Source organism: Pelmatolapia mariae, linkage group LG2 (assembly GCF_036321145.2).
Source record: "Pelmatolapia mariae isolate MD_Pm_ZW linkage group LG2, Pm_UMD_F_2, whole genome shotgun sequence".
NCBI classification, from domain to species: Eukaryota; Metazoa; Chordata; class Actinopteri; order Cichliformes; family Cichlidae; genus Pelmatolapia; species Pelmatolapia mariae.
In genome coordinates this window covers 17,731,992-17,753,289 of record NC_086228.1, presented here as the reverse complement: position 1 = coordinate 17,753,289, position 21,298 = coordinate 17,731,992, and the positions used below count along the sequence as shown (strand labels likewise).

The 21,298-nt window shown below is 40.8% G+C and overlaps 1 protein-coding gene across 2 annotated transcripts; it reads left to right on the top strand.

The window, feature by feature from the left end:
- The first annotated feature begins 1,588 nt into the window (after positions 1 to 1,588).
- On the top strand, positions 1,589 to 20,084 carry klhl3 (kelch-like family member 3). 2 transcript variants are annotated; one of them, XR_010095559.1, is made up of 16 exons: positions 1,589 to 1,674; positions 3,326 to 3,460; positions 4,331 to 4,437; positions 4,525 to 4,646; positions 7,756 to 7,918; positions 8,151 to 8,260; positions 12,274 to 12,390; positions 13,236 to 13,385; positions 13,480 to 13,597; positions 14,407 to 14,604; positions 15,063 to 15,164; positions 15,270 to 15,398; positions 15,799 to 15,939; positions 17,327 to 17,470; positions 17,594 to 18,178; positions 18,377 to 20,084. XR_010095559.1 is itself a non-coding variant. In XM_063494197.1 (15 exons), the coding sequence occupies exons 1-15, from the start codon at positions 1,625 to 1,627 to the stop codon at positions 17,620 to 17,622; spliced, it is 1,815 nt and encodes a 604-aa protein (XP_063350267.1). In that variant the 5' UTR covers positions 1,589 to 1,624; the 3' UTR covers positions 17,623 to 20,084. The 2 variants fall into 2 exon arrangements, 1 of the variants encoding a protein (XP_063350267.1); XM_063494197.1 differs by having other exon boundaries at positions 17,594 to 20,084.
- Positions 20,085 to 21,298: the final 1,214 nt, after the last annotated feature.

Below are 21,298 nucleotides of genomic sequence, written 5' to 3'. Positions count from 1 at the left end.
ATTTGTTTTTCACAGGTTACATATAGGATTTTAAGTCAACTTCAATTCATATAGAGTGAGATTAGCAATATTAAATGAGGCTAACTGAGAAGGTTCTGGTGTATAACTCATAAATAGAGTTTGTGAGAGGAGTGCTGTTGACACCAACCCGTTCAGTGTTTTACAACAGCAGTAAAATCTTTGACTCACAGGAAGCCAGAATAAAGCTCCGATCACTGGACAGATGTGATCCACTGGCTGTGAATGTAAAATACTAAGTCAAACAGTGGGTGGAGCTAGAAAGATTTATTATAGAGACGACCATTATTTACACTACATGCAGAACTTGATATGTAATTTTTTCACTGTAGTCCAAAGAGTTATTTTTTGAGCCACTTTTATAATTTGCTGAATCCCTCGTGAATAGTGCATAAAAGTGCTGATACATAGCCTATAAGCATTTTATTTTAACCTCAACAGATAGAAGAAAGTTCCTCAAGTTAATTTTTGTTATTGCTGAAGTAAACTAAATGCATGTTTGTGCTGTTAAAATAGGAACAATTAACTTATAGAAATAGTTCTGCATACCCCTTTTGCTCAGATAAAAGTGAATTTAAAAGGTGGCTGACTTACGTTTGAAACCTCACAATAATGGGTAGGAATTTTGCTTCATGGTATTTGCAATCACTGAATGCTCCCACAGATTTTAAAATGGGACTCTTTCAGTGGTACATCTGGTCAGAAGGGTGACCAGATGTGACTATTTGTATTTGACTCCTTAGTAAGCATTTTATGATACGCTAATAGATGAAATGCAGACCACCAGTTGGTAAACAACCCTCCAGTAAGCAATTTTGGATTGTACAATCTTAAGTCATCTAATTTCTTTTACTTTGGCAGTCTTTCCATTGCAGAGATTTAAAGACTAACAGCTTTTGCAATACAACTAAAATAACAAAAAAAATTGCTTTATTTTATGTCTACAACGTTGCTGCATTTCCTGTTATCTTAAGTAGCTGGTAACGTCCCTCCTTTATACCAGGTGATGGATTTCACATTTCTTGTTAGAGCTGAAACAGTGATTTGATTAGCCAGATGATGGAAAATCAATTGTACTCATGCAGTCCTGCAAATGCAAAAGCATTTATTGACTGTGCTGCCTTTCTAGTGCAAATGGACACAACAGGCATCTAAACGCATTTTCTTTTTAGTTAATCTGAATATCTGAATTATAATCGTCCAGCTAATTTAAATTAAAATCAGTTGTGTTTATAAGATAAGAGAAATTCAAGTTTATAATGGGAGGAAGATTTAGTAATTTCAGGGAAATGTTGATCCCTGATCCTGTTTTCACTGGAAATGAAAACAAAAAACAAATGATACAAAGAAAGAAAGAACGATGACAATAAACGAACCAAAAGCGACTCATAATAACTCTTATGAAATTGTGGTCTTGTTGATAATTTTGTCATTACCTATTATTTTTCAAAGGTTGGCTTACTGTGTTTTAATATAACTATTTAAAAAAATGTGCATAAAAATGAAGGGAGTGAGTCACCATATAAAACCATCTGTGTATGCCACTCTCGCGGAGTGACTCATCTTTTTAATAGACGATCTGCGTGCAGCCGGCCGCTCGGCGCTCATGCCCGCTGTGTTCTCTGACTCCGGGAGGATGGACGGTGTGTCGTTGGGGTGAGTTGGCTCATCGGTGGGGATTATGTTTTCTAAAGATGGGATTCAGGCTGCTTCTGCATCTGTTGGATGACATTTGAACCTACGCGATGTAGTGGCCAGAAATCCAACACGGACAGCTCGAGAGCTCGCTCACAGCACGCGAACTCGGGGCTAGCTGTGTGACTAGTTAGCGCCCGTTAGTCAGCTAGCATCACTGGCTGCTCAGCTGATGGCAGCCAACCAAACCAGACTGTAGATAGTTGACTGAATGTGGGTTGGTTTGTAATTATTTTTAAAGTAGCTCAGAATACGATTTCAGTTGATATTCATGGCTGTCATCAGGTTATATGTTGGTTAGCAATGCTAGGAGCTAGCTAACTTAACCCACAGCAAACTTAAAATGAATTGAACAGCTTCCTGTTGATTTGGTTTTTCTGGACGCATGAAGACAAGCTTACCGTAAGCTGTTAAACAAAAACGAGTTACCGGGCAGCTACTGTGACTTTTCAGTGCAGCATCATAAATTCTTCGAAATGCTTGATTATCTGTGGGTGAAGAGACGGCTTGTTTTGAGAGTTAAGATAGCACATCGTACAGTACATGCACGGTGGAGACGGCCAAGCACTGTTTAAATAAACAGTGTCGGACAGAAAAACCGCTATCAGATGTGCTTTCAGCTAGCTGCAGGTCACATTTGCTTGTAAATTAATACCCCTAAGGTTTGGGCTGAAGCTTCGGGTCTGTATGCTCTTTCTCCCCCCCATTTCTTTGTAAACATGTGTGAGGGCTTCTTTTTCTGTGCAGTCCCCGTGTAAAAGAAGTTACCAGTAATATGCACATGCCATCTGTGTGGCAGATGTTTGTTAATCTTCCACAGCAAATAGGCACTAATTGCTTAGCTCGTTAAAAGAAATGAAACCCTATATATTGTGGCTGTTTTTAGTCTTTTCAAAGGATGCACTGACCATAAAATGTATCCTTAATAAAGGATAGGGTCAAAGAACACCTTTCCTCCAATCATCTTGAATAGAGCAGGTATCCTCAGTTAAATAGACATGCTTGAATGGTTATTTGGTACCTTTGGATGAACATGAAGATGACATCCTTCAGTCTAATGGATCAGCTTTGAGTATACACATACTCATTTTTTTGTAGTTTGCTTCCAAGAAGCCAGACTCTGTTGTTGTTGTTGTTATTGTTTTGATTGTCTTGAGAAATCCAAACTTTCTACTTAACACTAACCAGTTAACCATTCAAGGATAAAAAGGCACCTAACTCAAGGATGAGCCAGTGTTGTATCTACATAAAGACCTGACACAGGATCTGAGAGATGCATATGAATCTTCAGTTGATCTGTCTACTGTTTGCTGAAGCCTCATCAGAAATGGGCTCATTGGATAGGTGGCTGTTCAAAAGCCGTTCTTAAGGAAGGGAAATGAGGAGACAAGGCTGAGCTATACAAAATTACATAAGAACTGGACTGTAGCAACAAATTTTATGGAGTGATGAAGCCATATAAAATTATTTTTGGTTCAGATCATCCGTATGTACAACAGTGAGTGTCTACAGGCATCTGTAAAACATGGTGGAGGCTTTGTTATGGTTTGTGGTTGCCTTTTGTCATCATCGATATCCGCTGATCCAGACACTGCCTCTTATGTCTTACCAGTCTGGTTGCCACACCGGCCTCACCGCGTCCACCCTGTACCACCGATTCAGAAGAGGACACGGTGAATGGAGGGATGCACACCTTCAACCAGACGCACATGAGGAAAGCGTTTCAGTTGATGAACGACCTGAGGAGGTGCGTTGCTCAAATTGTGGTTTCTACCGTTTCGTTTTAACTTGAGAACGAAGAGGCCGTATTGAGTTTTGTAAGCCAGAAAGGACATGCAAGTCTTCGCTTGTTCACCTGGCTTGTCTGAAAATGTCAGTGCAGCAGTACATTACTTCTGCCTGAACTGAACTGTTGCATTTTTAAAGAAGAGACTTCAACTGCAAATCACCGTCAAACAGCTACTGGTAAACCTCTTCTGTTGGGTGGGGATGTTTTATTCTGCACATGCATGACAAAAACGACTGTGGGCTTGTTAATTGTGAAATGTGAACCTCCACACAACTGGCCCAGATTCATGTATTTTACTGTGATATTTCATCAACTGGTGATGAATACCAGATTTTTTGACTTCAAAGGTGCCCCTCTTCCCTGGCTCTTGAGTGCAGATATAACTTCACATTTGTACAAAAACATTTTAATAATTCTGTCCTATATTTTTGACGCAACTCAAATAATCCCTCCAGAATTCTCAATTGACAAAGCAACTGGAATGACCAGAAGCATTAATGCTTATCTGTTGCTCTATTTTGTGTTTATCATATGTTTGTGACATATTTATGATCTAATGTCAGTAATTTTTTAGTCTTTATCGAAAAATGAGTTAAATTCTCTTTATTTCAATGCCTTAATCTCATAGTGTTACTGCCACATGTCTGTTTAGATTTACTTTCTAATAAACGTCTTGTTTGTAGGTGTGTAACATTAGGAAATTGAGTGTTTCTGCACAAAAATAATGACGAATCTGAAAATTGTAAATGATAAAATCAGATGTCTAGTTATGGACATGGTCAGTTGAAGGTTCTCGTACATAACGCCGTCTGTTTGTCCTTCCTCCAGTAAAAAGATGCTGTGCGACGTCCAGCTGGTAGCCGGGAGCGTTGAAGTGCCAGCTCACAGGGTGGTCTTGGCGTCCTGTAGCCCTTACTTCTGTGCCATGTTCACAGGTACACGCGCACTATTGTTTGTGCATTGTGTATGATGCTGCACACCGTTGTGTGTATGCTTAGCTGTGTGTGTCTGTGTGTGCGCAGGTGATATGAGTGAGAGTAAAGCTCACCAGGTGGAGATCAGAGAGGTGGACGGTCAGACTCTGAGAAAACTGGTCGACTATATTTACACAGCAGAGATCGAGGTCACAGAGGACAACGTCCAGGTGAGAATACTATATTTCCTTCCCATTTCTCCTCTCTTATGGTGGCTTATGTCTTCATTTGAAGACTGCTTGTGCTTTAAAACGACTCTTGTATATCAGCAGCAATAACATAATCACCTTTGCTAATAACGGCTATCCACCTAGCCCTGTAAGCTGGTCGTCTCCTCTGTTTAATGGTTAACAGTGGAGAAGTAAACATGGAGCTGCCTGGGGAGCTGCATATTAAAACATCATGTTGTCACACTTTCGTTTTTCACACTTGTTTAACAAGTTAGATAATTATATCAAAGTGGCGCTGCTGCTGCTCCAAGCAAAACGATCACAGCATAAGTCTGGCTCTTACAAAACATCCTTTGTTTTAAGAAGGAAATTTGTAACTTGTAACTTGCTGCCCTTTTCTTTATCCTGACCTTTGTTTTTGTTCACCAGTTTAAGCACAAGAAAGAATAACTGCACGTTAATCCTGTTTGGGGTGGATAAAGGCTTTTAATTTTTTTTAAACACTGTTGCTAAACTATAAACTAAACACATATTTTGAAATGTTCTTCTTGGGGAAAGTGCCTCCATTTACCTGTTTTGAGACCTAAATTAATTTTAATGAAAGTTCGTTGCTTATAAAAGCATTTTAATGATATTATTGTTTTTGTTTATCATCATAAATGTGTTTCAGACACATAGCTGCATAATACCTGAAGGAGATTGTCATCATTTGAAGTCTTTCCCTTTTATCAGGATGGTCCGATTGGCTGTGTTTGAGGAGCAGATGTTTACTACAGAGGACAAACACAGCTTTCTGTGTTTTTTGCTGTGAAAGCACAGCACTGAGGCTTTGGTTAGCTCGGTGGCATTAACCTGTGGTAGCTGCATTACTTCTCTCACAGCTCAGCTTGATCCAGCTGCAGGCAAGATACTTCCTCTGATTATTAGTGCAGGAAGTGTGCATGGAGAGAGGCAGGAAATCCTCCAACTGTTAGCAGCGTGCCTTGCTGATTGGCTCTCAATTTTTGTGTTTGTGTGTGCGTGTGTGTTTTGACCAAAAGAAATTCTGTAAAAAGTTGGATTTTGACTCCTTTTTTTTTTTTTTTTTTCTTGAAGGTCAGCGTTTCTCTGTACTAAAAATGTTTTTGTTTTGCTCGCAGCCGTGTGTGTGTGTGTGTGTGTGTGTGTGTTGGTGTGTCACAGCTGCTGTAAACAGAGTTTCACTGGGCCTGATGCTGTGTTTTAGAAGATGCAAGGCTGCGGGGCAGCTGTGTACAGGAAACAGAGGACACAGTGACAATACTCATTCAGTGGATGAGTGTGTGTGTTTGTCTGAAGAAACAGCGAGGTGTTGAGGCAGGCAGACACTGACCTACTTAAACTAATGAGTAGCTTTGTTAGCATCAGTTTCTCAGCAGTACGCTAGATGCTTGTCACAAATGTTGAAATGGACAAAAAGCGGCACCCGTTTAAAAAAACATAGCCGTAGCCAAAAAAATGAGGGCTGGTCTAGAAAATAGTTTCAAGTGGCCAAGGTCAGTACTGATCGAGCAGTAAGTGTTAGTTGCCAGTCGAATGTGTGCAAACTCTTATTTGGTGTGCTTATTAATCATTTTTCTGCTTGTGGTAACACTTTAGAGAGAGCTAGTATATATTTTTCAGCTATATTTATGTCACAGTGATGAGTTTAGCATAATATCTAGTGTTCTAACAGTGTGTTGGGAGGGAAATAAAATCACAATACAAACAAAAGCTGCAGAAGGTGGACTGGAGCCCGATTTTTCAGATAACTCTTTATTTAGGACTTTATTTATATCTTGTTGATAAAAAGCTCTTTTCTAGTTACCTTTATTTGAGCTGCGATAAACAGGGACTCAGTTTGGGGTGCCAGGGAGGGGTGAAAGCACTCTGCTGTAAAGGATAAGGACTTGCTTTGTTTTTAACACGACAAAAAAAAGAGAGGCAGATTTACAGTGGAAATGAAGGCTAAGCTTTATTATTTCTCCCTAATTGCAGTAAGTTACAGGATCTTCTTTAGTGCAAAGAGGTACACGTAACTAACTGAAAATGAGTTGCTGCACACCCACTTTTACCTACCAAACAGAAGCAGGTTCAACAGGTTTATATAACAAAATCAATTTCAGGTACTTGAATAATTTTTCCAGTGTTCCTAACTTCAGCAGATAATAGAACATCAAGCTCTTTCTCTTTTTCACTTGTCTCTGCAATTTTCGTTGTAACTGCTTTGAGCCTTTGCTCATATCGAGGCTGCCGTCTTAGTCCTGGCTCTGAGCTCTGGATAGCTTTAGCTTTTTTAGCATTTGTTAGCCTCAGTTAAATGTCCGTGTTCAGCAAGATGAAGGTGATTTTAAGTGTCTGATTAGGTTTGTTGTTTCAAGTGTTTTTGGGGTCGTCTCCATGCGGTGTTGTGTATTCACGCCCAGTGAGAAGCTTTCATGTTAGCGCGTGACTGTCAGTGTGTATGTGTTGTGCATGCACGAATCGGACTGGCTTGTAATCATATATGAGGTCGACTCTGGTCAGGACCAAGGACAATGGCTATTGGCTGATTATGGTCCCGGACTGGATTTTTTTAATTTTTTTTTTTTTCATTGCTGGTAAAGAAATTAGAGGTATGAAGAATTGCAGAAAATTGTTAAATCCATGATGTTTGTGTTTACAAACTTTAAGGGGCAAGCATAGCTGACGTGTTTGTGAGCTGGTACCTTTCGTTTTAGAGGCTCTTGCGCCAAGTTGAAAGTCTTGCAGGAAATGGTTTAGTAGCTCCTCATTCAAAGTAGAGATCAAAACCAAATGTGAGTTTCTCTACTTTAAGGAGCTTGGAAAGAAAAGCGTCTGGACTTTTTTTATGTTGCTTGAAGACGTTTCACCTCTCATCCGAGAAGCTTCTTCAGTTCTGTCCAATCCTTAAAGTTAATCCTACTGATAAACTTACTGGATATCAGTTTGCTTCCTAACCTGAATGATGAGTTGATTGAGTTTGTTTGATTAGCTCACTGAATAACAGACCTACTGTGCTGATGAAGTCTTGAGTTGTTTACACAGGGAATGGCTGTGCAGGTAAACTGCTAACTCAACTTTATGTGACTTTTTAAAAAAAAAATATTAGGTGCTGTTGCCTGCAGCCAGCCTCCTCCAGCTGATGGATGTGCGTCAGGTTTGTTGCGAATTCCTGCAATCTCAGCTTCATCCCACCAACTGCTTGGGCATCAGAGCCTTTGCTGACCTGCATACATGCACACAGCTTCTCAACCAGGCCCATGCTTACGCTGGTAAGATTTTTGTTTTTTCTTTCCCTATTCACACCACAAATCTCACATCATCTGTCACTTTGTCAGTTGGCTGATTTATGAGGTGTTTAAAATCTGATACGAGTCTAGGGAATATATTAGGTGTCTTGGACAGCAGAGAGATTATTTTGGGGGGAAAACAAACATGTTTTCATTTAAGCTTTGCTTGCTGGGACAATGTTTAATGTGTGCTGTGGATGTTTGTGTCTCTCAGAGCAGCATTTCACTGATGTGGTGCAGGGCGAGGAGTTTCTGAGCCTTTCTCTGCAGCAGGTGTGCAGCCTCATCTCCAGCGACAAACTCACCGTGTCAACAGAGGAAAAGGTCAGGCGTCACCATAAAGATAGATATTTTTTATTTTTTTAAAGATGCTTGAGTGAAAATGAAATACATAACAGATTTTCACTTCAGTGATCACAAAATCTCTGAAGTAAAGCAGACTTCAGAAAAAGGGACAGTAAAGCCAATTAAAATAAGAGTCATCCCACACTTGCTGTGTATGATGGGCTGAATCTGACAGCGGACGTATATTCCTGGGGATGGCACATCTGTCTGCAGTTAACCTGTCAAACATCAAGAGTTTGATGTAGCAGCTGTGTGACATGCTGCTGTCAGAGCACTGACAGCAAAGGTTGATTCAAACATAAACACGGGGAGTTGGACGCTGTCACGCTAACCATGAAGCGCCAAACAAACTGCATCAGCAGACACAGTCATTTAGCTCTGATTTACCTGCTACAGCTGTTTTGTGAGTGGATTAAATGAAGTGAGTGGATTAACTTCTTGAGGTCATTTTTGTGTATTGTCTCAATTTGACTTTGTTCTTCCATCATGTGAGTGTTCATGCATCATTGAAACAGGATTCCCCCTCCATTAATCTCTTAGTTGACAGGAGGAGAACCCAAATTACATAGTTTTTATTGCTTTACATACTCCATTGTGCAAAAGTCGAGCATCACCCCTCATTTCTTTATATTTTGCAAGGAAAATTGGAAATGGGTGCAGTGATGGATTGAAATGTGCAACCCTATATAAAAATACAGTATATAAGGCAAAAACAGAATTGGTATAAACACAAAGGAGCTTGACAGTCTGTATTTGCTATGATCACCTTTATTCTTCAACACAGCCCGAACTCTTAAAGAAATTACTAGAAAGCTTGTCTGAGTAGTCTTCAGGAATAGTTCTCCAGGCTTTGGATGTTGGTGGCTGCCTTTTGTTCTGTTCTGTCAAGATGATCCCACACTGCTTCAGTAATGTTGAGGTTTGGGCTCTGGTTAAACCCAATCCAGTCCAAATTCAAATTTGGATTCATCACTTCATCAAAACCGTTGCCACTGGTCTTCAGTCCACTTCTCTTCCTTAAGAATGGCTTCTTAACAGCCACCCTTCCCCTCACACCATTTCTGACGAGGCTTTAACAAACGAATGGCTCAACAAAAGGGCCAGTTGGGTTTTTGCTGGATTTTGTCCCATTTCTTAAGGACGTGACTTTTAGATAGTGATTTATTTGCTGGTAGTTTTTAGCTTCCAGTTGCCCATTTCTGCTATTTGACTAGTTTCCTCTAATCTTGGAAGTGCATACTGCCACAATAAGTTAAGTTTTCACCTAATAGCACTTTGGTATTTGCCCTACTGGTGGAAAAACACAATTTCTATGCACGTCAAACTGTTATCTTTGGTGTTTTTTCATAGATTCAGCTAAAGAAATGGGAAAAAGTTGTGTTTGCATTTCTGACAGGCTTTCTAGTAATGAATTGTGTAAAGATGCGATTTAAAACAGTTTTTTGTTTTTTTGCTAGGTTGTCTGTTACAGTGGCTTGCAAAAGTATTCGGCCCCCTTGAACTTTTCCACATTTTGTCACATTACAGCCACAAACATGAATCAGTTTTATTGGAATTCCACGTGAAAGACCAATACAAAGTGGTCTACACGTGAGAAGTGGAACGAAAATCATACATGATTCCAAACATTTTTTACAAATAAATAACTGAAAAGTGGGGTGTGCGTAATTATTCAGCCCCCTGAGTCAATACTTTGTAGAACCACCTTTTGCTGCAATTACAGCTGCCAGTCTTTTAGGGTATGTCTCTACCAGCTTTGCACATCTAGAGACTGAAATCCTTGCCCGTTCTTCTTTGCAAAACAGCTCCAGCTCAGTCAGATTAGATGGACAGCGTTTGTGAACAGTAGTTTTCAGATCTTGCCACAGATTCTCGATTGGATTTAGATGTGGACTTTGACTGGGCCAGTCTAACACATGGATATGTTTTGTTTTAAACCATTCCATTGTTACCCTGGCTTTATGTTTAGGGTCGTTGTCCTGCTGGAAGGTGAACCTCCACCCCAGTCTCAAGTCTTTTGCAGATTCCAAGAGGTTTTCTTCCAAGATTGCCCTGTATTTGGCTCCATCCATCTTCCCATCAACTCTGACCAGCTTCCCTGTCCCTGCTGAAGAGAAGCACCCCCAGAGCATGATGCTGCCACCACCATATTTGACAGTGGGGATGGTGTGTTCAGAGTGATGTGCAGTGTTAGTTTTCCACCACACGTAGCGTTTTGCATTTTGGCCAAAAACTTTCATTTTGGTCTCATCTGACCAGAGCACCTTCTTCCACATGTTTGCTGTGTCCCCCACATGGCTTGTGGCAAACTGCAAACGGGACTTCTTATGATTTTCTGTTAATAATGGCTTTCTTCTTGCCACTCTTCCATAAAGGCCAATGTTGTGCAGTGCACGACTAATAGTTGTCCTATGGACAGATTCCCCCACCTGAGCTGTAGATCTCTGCAGCTCGTCCAGAGTCACCATGGGCCTCTTGGCTGCATTTCTGATCAGCGCTCTCCTTTTCGGCCTGTGAGTTTAGGTAGACGGCCTTGTCTTGGTAGGTTTACAGTTGTGCCATACTCCTTCCATTACTGAATGATCACATGAACAGTGCTCCGTGGGATGTTCAAGGCTTGGGAAATCTTTTTGTAGCCTAAGCCTGCTTTAAATTTCTCAATAACTTTATCCCTGACCTGTCTGGTGTGTTCTTTGGACTTCATGGTGTTGTTGCTCCCAATATTCTCTTAGACAACCTTTGAGGCCGTCACAGAGCTGCTGTATTTGTACTGACATTAGATTACACACAGGTGCACTCTATTTAGTCATTAGCACTCATCAGGGAATGTCTATGGGCAACTGACTGCACTCAGACCAAAAGGGGCTGAATAATTACGCACACCCCACTTTGCAGTTATTTATTTGTAAAAAATGTTTGGAATCATGTATGATTTTTGTTCCACTTCTCACGTGTACACCACTTTGTATTGGTCTTTCACGTGGAATTCCAATAAAATTGATTCATGTTTGTGGCTGTAATGTGACAAAATGTGGGAAAGTTCAAGGGGGCGGAATACTTTTGCAAGCCACTGTATGTTTAGACAAAAACTGGTGCATCCCTTGAGTTGGGTGAGCCTTTTTATGCTTGAATGATTCATAGGCACTGTTAAATTAAAAACAATGAAAATGATCGGCTAAAAAACTTTTGTACAGTACTGGTACTGGTTGTGTTCTAGTTTAAATAAATGGCAGCAGGAGTCTCTGCATTTTTACTCACAGTGCCTGTCTGAGGACATTCGACGTGCTTTTAGCATCTGCCTTGTAAAACGTTGCCACTTTCATTTCTGAAACAAGATCTTTTTAACCCTGGAAGATAGGAGTCTGGAGAGGTTTTGAACAATGTCCTCTTAATCTCAACTACCATCGCTGGTGTCCTTTGTGCAAAATGTGAGGGGCACGCAGCCCCCCCTTTGCTCTTGTGGAGCTGCCCTACAGGCAATCAAGAGATAAATGGGACTGAAGTGGCACAATGAATATGAATGTGGTGTGGCATGAAACTAGTGTCTGCAGCCTCTGTTCTGTTGATTGCTCCTGGGAGCGATCAGTCTTGAAACTTCATGGCGTCTACAAAAGAGGAAAGTCGTTGGGATTATGAGGTGTGTCGTGTATTTATACACTGGTAGTCTCACTGTTTCAGTCTCAGCCTGCACATTTCTGACATCCAGCAGCTTCCAAGAAAAATCCGTCACGCCCTCTTAACGCCATTCAACGAGGGGATGGGATAAAATTGGGCTTGTGTCAACAGGTTTTGTTCCCAGTTTTTAAGTTTTTGATCCCAAAAGTTTTCAAACTTTCACACCCCAAAAAATGTGGAGTACTGATGTAGATAAGCACTTGTAAAGACAAAGTGGGGCCAAACAAAGTAACTGAGAGTCTCTGTAATAAACTGCTGTGGTCTCTTCTACCTCGGAGCAGTTTCACCATATCCTTCATATTTTTCCTTGTTCTTAGGTGTTCGAGGCAATGATATCGTGGATCAAACATGATAAACCAGCTCGTCTGGAATACATGCCCAAACTAATGGAGCATGTGAGACTTCCACTGCTTTCCAGAGATTACCTGGTACAGGTAAAACGAATTCTGTTTAAACATTATCGGCCTTTGACCAACAGGTGACAGGGGTTAATCATGGCTTTCAGTCACCTGTGCCATCAGATATAATTGAATATTCAAAAGAACTCTGCTTTTTCAAACCTAAGACTGCTATCGCTCATTATGTGATCTAAAAATCTCCTCTGGCCAACCCACAACTTTGACCATCACACTAGTCTATCAAGCATTTCCTTCATTATGTTATATTGTTATATTTGACTTTTAATGATTTGCTTGTTTAGTTTCTCAATCCGCTTTACATTGGGGATTTGAGAGCCCCACTGTTGATGTGATATACAATAAATTCAGCTCATAGCTTTGTTTGCCGTTCCTTGATGGCTTGTCCCAGTTGGGAATCACTGCTCTACTAAGATATTTGACTAGTTTCTGGCCTTTAGGTTGGATAACAAAGTCACTCCCACACCTACAAGTGCTTTTCATCACAGTATGTTAAGAAGAGTTGATGTTGAAATAAATCACTGTTTGTTCATCTTTGTGCAGTACATTAGTCATCATGTTTGTGGGCAAGCTGCCACAATTAGTGTGCCTACATGCAAATATTTCAGCAGCACTGATTTTTTTGCTTAAGTCACACACAAGAAACCAGTTTCCCACGTAATTTTTTTCCCTCTCCTCCTACCTGTAGTGTTGATGTCTCTGCCACTGTTGTGCAATACATTTTAAACAGGTATTGCAACAACAGAGGGGATTGATGAAAGGAGTTATTACATTTAGAAATGCCTCCAGAGACTGAAAGGCCTGAGTACTCAACAAAAATCTACTGTATCTTCATCTTGAATGAAATCTGATCCCTGTTTCAGATTGTAGAGGAAGAAGCTTTGATAAAGAACAACAACACTTGTAAAGATTTCCTCATAGAAGCAATGAAGTATCACCTGTTGCCTGCTGACCAGCGTCACCTCATAAAGACTGATAGGACGCGACCACGAACTCCGATCAGCATCCCAAAGGTACACGCAGAAATGTGCCAAAGCTGAAGGTTTTTAACATAAAATACACGTGTGCGCTTGTATTTTCTTACTGTGGGTCTGTGTGGACGTGCAGGTGATGATTGTAGTGGGTGGTCAGGCTCCCAAAGCCATCCGCAGCGTGGAGTGTTACGACTTCCAGGAAGATCGTTGGTACCAAGTGGCCGACCTGCCTTCTAGACGCTGCCGGGCAGGTTAGTTCATTACTTGGTGTGTCTAGTGACATCTCAAAAACAGTGGGTTGGATAATACTGCTGCATAATGCACTTATGATGGAAAAATACAAATAATGGCTGCATTTGAATCAGTTTTGGGGACTGCCTGCACTGTTCCCAGGGAACCGTCCAAACCTTATTTCTCACCTCTTATTTCTACATTTCTTTGTGGTGTGTTGGATGCCCTGTAGTATGTTGACAGGAATATATGGTCTTATATACAAGTTTAAAATGTATATTATATAGGCTCAATAAGGAATTTACGGTGCATTAATATTTCCTTAGTTATCCACTTTTTAAGGTTTACATGTATATTTTTGCAGTGCTGGTGGCTTGTGCTGCATTTATGTTCAATGACTAATCTATATACATGTATGCCTGTACTGGTCTTGCTTTATCCAGATTACTCAAGCCTACATATATGTATGGACCAAAACTACTGACTCTGTAGTAGGAGCCCCAAAAAGCTCTGTAAACTTATTATGGTTTTGGTTCCTGCACTCCAAAAGCATTGAAAAAAGGAGGAACAACCTCCAACAATCAGTAGAACAATGCAGCAGACCAGCTATGGTCTAGTAGAGTCCTGTATAGGGTATGAACGAGGTTCAGCAAGGGTGTAACAAAGACTGTTAAAGATATAAGGATTCAAGACAGACTTTGTTTAGAAACCAACATGTCAGAAATGCACATTCTCGTGGTTTCCTCATAGAAGCAATGACTTTTGGAAACCTGCGTTTAAATTTAACAAACTATGATCTCATCCCCAAATTCTTTGTCTTGTTTCCCAGGTGTGGTTTCCATGGCGGGCCGAGTGTTTGCGGTTGGAGGTTTCAACAGTTCGCTGCGGGAGCGTACGGTGGACGTGTATGATGGCACAAGAGACCAGTGGAGTGCGGTGTCGAGCATGCAGGAGAGACGCAGCACGCTGGGAGCCGCTGTGCTGGGCGATTTACTGTATGCTGTGGGAGGCTTTAATGGAAGCATAGGTACACATGATGCATATAGCTATTAATAGCAGTGGGTTTATGCATAATGTGCCTGTTGGCAACACAAATAAACACATTTTTAAGTTTAGTTAATTTCAGTCGGAATAGATACTAACATTTGTCACATTATTGCAGTTTGAGAACTATCATACATCCAGTTGCTGCTCACAGAGGGATCTCATTGCACTGCCTTCAATTAATATAAAAATACTGATTATGAACTGTTTATACTGAAGGTAAATTAAGGTAAATTTCTATGCAAGTCAAGAAAAATATTTTCATTTTAAAACACGGGAGGCAGGAGATCCATTTTCTTCTCACAACACATCTACCAGCTGGGTGTAGAACGCTCACAGACTGATGTGATAACACACTCGGTAACCCTTTACCGCAAACCTTCGCTTCCAGTCGTTCCCATTTCTACATCTCTCCCTTCTTTCTTTGCATCTATGTCTCAGGTTTGTCAACAGTCGAGGTTTACAACTATAAAACCAACGAGTGGACGTACGTCGCCTCCATGAACACCAGACGCAGCAGCGTGGGTGTAGGGGTGGTTGATGGTAAGAATGACTTGTGTGTCAGCTACCTTGCATGCCATCAGAATGAAAATCCAAGCTTTAAATATGTATATGCGGTGTTTTTAACCTGTTTGTGTTTATCTGTAGGTAAACTGTACGCAGTAGGGGGTTATGATGGTGCATCACGCCAGTGTCTCAGTACAGTGGAAGAATATGACCCAGTCTCTAATCAGTGGTGCTATGTAGCTGAGATGAGCACACGGCGAAGTGGAGCAGGTACATCCACACACTGTATCCTGCCTACTGTACATCCACACAGGGAGCAGCACCACAGCTCAACTGATGGAAAAATAGAAATTTCCATCAGTGGGATCCAAGTGAATGCTCACATACTCTGATCATAATGTGCTGTGTAATATCAGTATTAGAAGCGTCTAATCATCCCGATCTATGATGGTGAATTGGCCTTTTTCTAACCATTTAACTGGTAGAAACAGCACCCCCTGGTGGACTCTAACTGCTTTGTAAAAACAATCTGAACAAAATCAGAACTTTTTTTGTTAAAGCTCTTCATTTGTGGTGAATTTGCACTATATTTGGGTTTTGGAGGATTTCACTGTCACAGTCTCCTGATATTTATTTATTTATGTTATTTTATTTATTTATTTTTGTCCAGGTGTGGGTGTGTTGGGTGGTCAGCTGTATGCAGCAGGAGGCCATGATGGTCCTCTGGTGAGAAAGAGTGTGGAGGTGTACGAGCCACAGACCAACACCTGGAGGCTGGTCTGCGACATGAACATGTGTCGACGAAACGCAGGTCAGACTGCGGTCACACATCCACAGCATCTATCGATCTATTTATCGTACACTCTGGCTGATTAAAGCTTTATTTCTCCCTCTGAAAAGCTGATGACTGCCTTTCTTTTTGATCCTTGAGTTATTTAAATTGTTACTAATAAATAACTATTCAGCTGCCGTTTAGAGACTTAGAGCTTTTTATTGTCATTGTGCAGTTTCTTGCACAGCGAAATTGGGTAGCTGGACCACAAAGGTGCTAAAGTAAGAAGAAGAGAAACCAATATAGAATAAGGCTGGAAAAAAATAAATAAATAAATAGAATAAAATAAAAAGCAGTGTATATGTATACATATGTGAGTGGAACTATATACATGGTGTATGTGTAGGAAACATTGAAACAGACTGGGACCAAAATAATTGCACATGAGCCAAAAATATTGCACAGAACATGGAAAGACTGAGATATTGCACATAGATGATCAACAGCAGTGTCAGAGTGGATGTGTTGGGGAAGTCTTTACACACTCTTAGTTTGCATTAAGAGTTCTGACAGCCCACGGGAAGAAGCTGTTCTTTAGTCTGTTGGTTTTGCACCTGATGGATCTGAGCCTTTTTCCAGAGGGCAGGATGTTGAAGAGGTGGTGGTTAGGATGGAGGTGGTCCTTTATAATTGCCCTGGCTCTGAAGAGACATCTTGAGCTGGGAATTAAGTCCAGGGAGGGGAGTGGACAGCCGATCACCTTCTCTGCAGTTCTGATGACCCTCTGTAGTCTCTTCTTGTCAGCTGTTGTGCAACCAGCGTACCACACAGGGATGGCGTGCACCAGCACACTCTCGATAGTGGCACAGTAGAAGGACACTAGGAGTTCAGTCTGCAGCCTGTTCCATCTCAGAACCCTCAAGAAATGGAGGCGCTGCTGGGCTTTCTTTACTAGGGCTGATGTGTTTGTGGACCAGGATAGGTCCTCGGATATGTGGGTGCCGAGGAACTTAAAGGAGGACACTCTCTCCACATAGTCACCTTTTAGGGATAGGGGAGGGGGATCAGTTCTTGTTTTGCGGAAGTCCATGACCACTTCCTTTGTTTTCTTGGTGTTTAGGGTGAGGTTATTGTAGTGGGTAAGAGAGCCATTTATTAGATTTACATGTACAAATATTTACAATATTTGCTTGCATGATGTTCAGATTGGCTTTAAGGAGATGTTAATTTAATCTACTGGCCCATGCTTTAAAGATATTAGATCTGTAAGAGATGACTAAAAATCTTTATTCTCCTGTATTGCTAATAAAACATACGTAAACGTGGTGTATGCTGATTATTTTGTAAATTGGGTCATTTAATGATAAATGGGGCAAAATTCCTGTGCTGATCTTTAAAATAAACATGTTACATTGCCGCCCCCCAGGTGTTTGTGCCATTAACGGGCTGCTGTATGTGATCGGTGGAGATGACGGGTCCTGCAACCTGTCCTCTGTAGAGTTTTACAACCCAGCCACAGACAAGTGGAGCCTCATTCCCACCAACATGAGCAATGGACGAAGTTATGCTGGTAGGTCTCCTTGCAGGCAGTGTTTCTACAGTACCGGGAGAAATGAACATGACAGGCTGAACACGTATTACCTGTTTGTAAATCTGCTTTCTCTGATTGGTCGTCCCGTTCTCGTTGTTTCAGGAGTCGCAGTGATTGACAAGCTGTTATGACGGCATCGGCTCCACATCAGCGAACTGAAGCTCAGCAAGCAATCGGGAAAGCGGAACAAACACGAGACGCCCTCAGTCTTCAGCTAACACGATCGGAAATGATCTCAATCTTTTTTTTTTCTTTTCTTTTTTTCTTTTTAGGGGGGTACATCTGGTTTTTTTTGTTGTTTTTTTTCTTGTCATTTCAATTCAAGCTGTGTCAGATCCTGTTTGAGGGCAGTGTTGCACTGGATAAGAAGCAGCAGCCACAGGAGAGTGGGCTTTTTCAAATGCTAAGCACACAACCAGCAGCTGTATCAGCTGTAATAAGACTCAAAGGAAGGAAGTGAGCCTAGTGGACCAAATGGAGACGTACGGTTTTCTTTTTTGGAGAATTTCCTGGAGAATTAAAGCTTTGAAACATCAGCTGAGGAAGGAAAAAAAAAACTTGACTCGATGGACTGCACAAAGGTTTCAGACTGCTCACAACATCGTTGAGGCAATAATCTCGACACTCCAATGCTGGCCTGTGATTGGCTGCTGCAGGAACATCATTCACAAGATTATTGTAATCTGGGTGAGCAGTTGAGACCTTTCTTCTTCTTTTTTTTTTTTTTTGTTTTTAAATTATAGGACTCACCCAGCAACTCTGCTCAACTTTATTCTGAGGAGTTGAGCTGGTTCGCCTCCAAGAATCCTGGACCTGGAGAGCTGCACAGATAGTGTAAAGAATGTATAAAATATGCAAATTAAGAGTGATATTTAATATTTTTAGGGGCTCTGACCTAGGCCGGTTGATGGGACTTTGATGCTGTTGTCGACACACTACTGAAGCACTGATCACTTGCACTGACTTGACGCAGAGCGGCGGAGCGGACACACCGACCGACCTCTCTCTGACTGACCAACGAACTTGATCGCTGACCTGCTGTCAGACAGATGGCCGCTCAGCTGTTTCTGTTTCTGATCGCACTCACAGGCGCTTTTACATTCACTTCTTAAACGCCAATAATTGTAAAAAAACAACAAATATGGAATGATTCAAAACGTTGCCAGTTTGAATCATAATCAAAAAATGCTGGAGATGTTTTTACCGCTTAAGTAAATTAAGAATCGAGCGTGTCAAAAATGCACTGTAGTAATTCAGCTGTAATGTGTAAAACATGCAGATTTAACATTTTATTTATTATTATTATTATTATTATTATAATTATTATTATTATTATTATTTGGTTGAATTTTATCAGACAGCATTTATCCGGATCCAAGTCTTAGCCTCATAATGTCACTTTGTGCCCCCATCTGGATGATGGTGGGTGTCTTTTAGATGTAGATGACTGACTGGTGCCATGGCTTTTGATCTGAAGAGAGTTTTATATAAAAAAAAAAAAAGTTTTATGTAACGTCGACTTTTGTAATTTCTGTTTTTGATTTCCCTAAAATCATGACATAATGGTTAACCTTTCAAAGCAGTCTCACAGAGAACTATAAATACTACATAGTTCTTAAAATTTCAGACTTGGAGTGACTTGAATTTGCTCGAGATATATGAATGGATCACTGTGAATATTCCAGTTTGGGTTAGTGATCTGAAGAGCTAGAGTTCAGCATCAGGACAGCCTTTATACTGAAACTAAAGCACCCAAGAGCCCACTTTAACCTCTACACTGTGTAGTATCGCAAGTGGCTCGAGCCACGTGGTGCATTTAGGAGTCCATGTCTCCTCAGTGAGGTTAGAGGCTCTTTATTCCTTCATGTCCTCTGCCATGTTTGAAAGCATTCACCACTTCCTATGTTATAGATCCTCAAAGCTGATTAGGTGAAATGTGTGTAAATTTCTTATTATTTTTTTTTCAGCGCACTACTTAAAGCACAGATCGCACTCTGAGTTTTAGACACTTAACTAAAATGGTTGAAACTTTAGAGAGAAGCACTTGGCAGCAATAAGAGGTGATTTCAGAGCCTCCCATCAGCACTTGAACGCATCACCAAGTATTTTTGCTTTCTTAGATCTTTTCTTCACCTAAAAAATAAAACCTACTCACACTTACCTGCATCTGTCCCGAGCAAATTTAAGTGTTTATTAGCGGGATTTTTTTTTTTCTAAAAAAAAAAACAAAGCTATGATAACAATATGCAGTTGGCAAATTAAACCCATTTGGTCATGATTATGGTGAATTTTATCGAAGCTTCAGGTTATAATGATGTTCTTACAGCAGATGTTATATTTTTTAATATAAACTGTGGATGTTGTGACTGAAACGGCTGCTGTTGTGAGTTTGTTAACTGTTCAATGTGTTCATGAAATGAAGCTGAGCTAATGTGCAAGAGGAGCTTAAAACTGTGTGGAAATTTAAGCATGTTTTGTATGAAGTGGACTTCCTTTTTTTCAGAGCTGAAAGGAGTGAATAACATAAAACAGGAAATCTCCTTCAGCAGAGAGTTTGACTCACGGCACCTGTGTCCAGTTTTAGTTTGCCTTCTATGGAATGTAGTAAGCAGCTGGTATTGAGTGAGCAAGTGCACAGTGGTGGTTTCTAATCAGCCCAAATACATAACATTTATTGCCACAGTAGATCATGTCCTGTCTGTCACACCAACCCTCTGCACACCTCCTTCACTAACAGCTATGAATCTTTTCTGGGAACTTCCTCCTTCCTGGCAGCTCCATGTTTAACATCCTTAGTCCAATATATCCACTTTCCCTCCTCTGCACGTGTCCAAACATTCCAGCCTTGCATCACTAAGTTTGTCTCCAAATCGCTCAACCTTCTTCTGCTGGCTCCCCCCACCTCTCCAGGCTCTCTACTCACAACAGGTTGCAGTTGCCATCTACAAAACTCATAGGCCAGGGAGACTCCATGATCCCACCCCAACCTTGAACCCGTCTGTCACTACTCCCGCACGACTCACCACTATCTCATTGTCTTCTTAAATCACCTGCATCATGCTCTCATATTGTCTGCCACTCCGGGCTTTCTACAATCCTCTATTTGCAACCTATTATATGCTTTTGTCTAGATCCACAAAGACACTGTGCAGCTCCTTCTGGCCTTCTCTATATGTCTCCATCATTACATCTCTTTGTGCTCTTTGCATGATGCCATGCTGCTGCTTCCTCTTGACAAAGCAGCATATAAAACAAAACCATGATCTATTTTAAGGGAAATTATTTCCTTTTATAAAGAAGCAAACCTTTAAGGAGAATGTTTGGAAGAAAAGACATTCTTAATGCCTTAATTTCTTTTAAAGGTGTGTGTTTTAAAAGCAGTTGAATGAGTTCGGATGAAAAAGAAAAGGGTCCAAATACTTAAAAAATACTCCATGTGGGCGTGGTCTTGGTTTTGTTGACAGGTGCAACTAGCCTAATTAGCTACGGTGCCGAATGTAGCAGTTGCTATTAACAGTTAGCCATTGAACTATTTTAATAATAATATAATTAAGAAAAAGGATTTATCAGGAAACGTGTGTGCCGCAAGAGGAGCCTAGCGGGAGGTGAGTTTGGATTAATTTTCGTTACCGTCATTTGTTTCCCTCTCTACCATGCTTTTAACTTTAAATGACCACACCAGGTGGAATACAGAGAGAGGCCGCATTGTTGCATACTGGAATAAATTAACAGACTTGTTAAGTACTCGTTTTAGTACGTTTGTAAGCCAAACCTGCTAAGCTAGCGCTAATGCCGGGTCTTCTGGGA

Coding starts and splice junctions, on each gene's coding strand:
- klhl3 (XM_063494197.1), top strand. CDS start 1,625: ATGCCCGCTGTGTTCTCTGACTCCGGGAGGATGGACGGTGTGTCGTTG. Junction 3,461..4,330: donor TTGATGAACGACCTGAGGAG/GTGCGTTGCTCA, acceptor TCCTTCCTCCAG/TAAAAAGATGCTGTGCGACG. Junction 17,471..17,593: donor CAATGGACGAAGTTATGCTG/GTAGGTCTCCTT, acceptor TCGTTGTTTCAG/GAGTCGCAGTGATTGACAAG.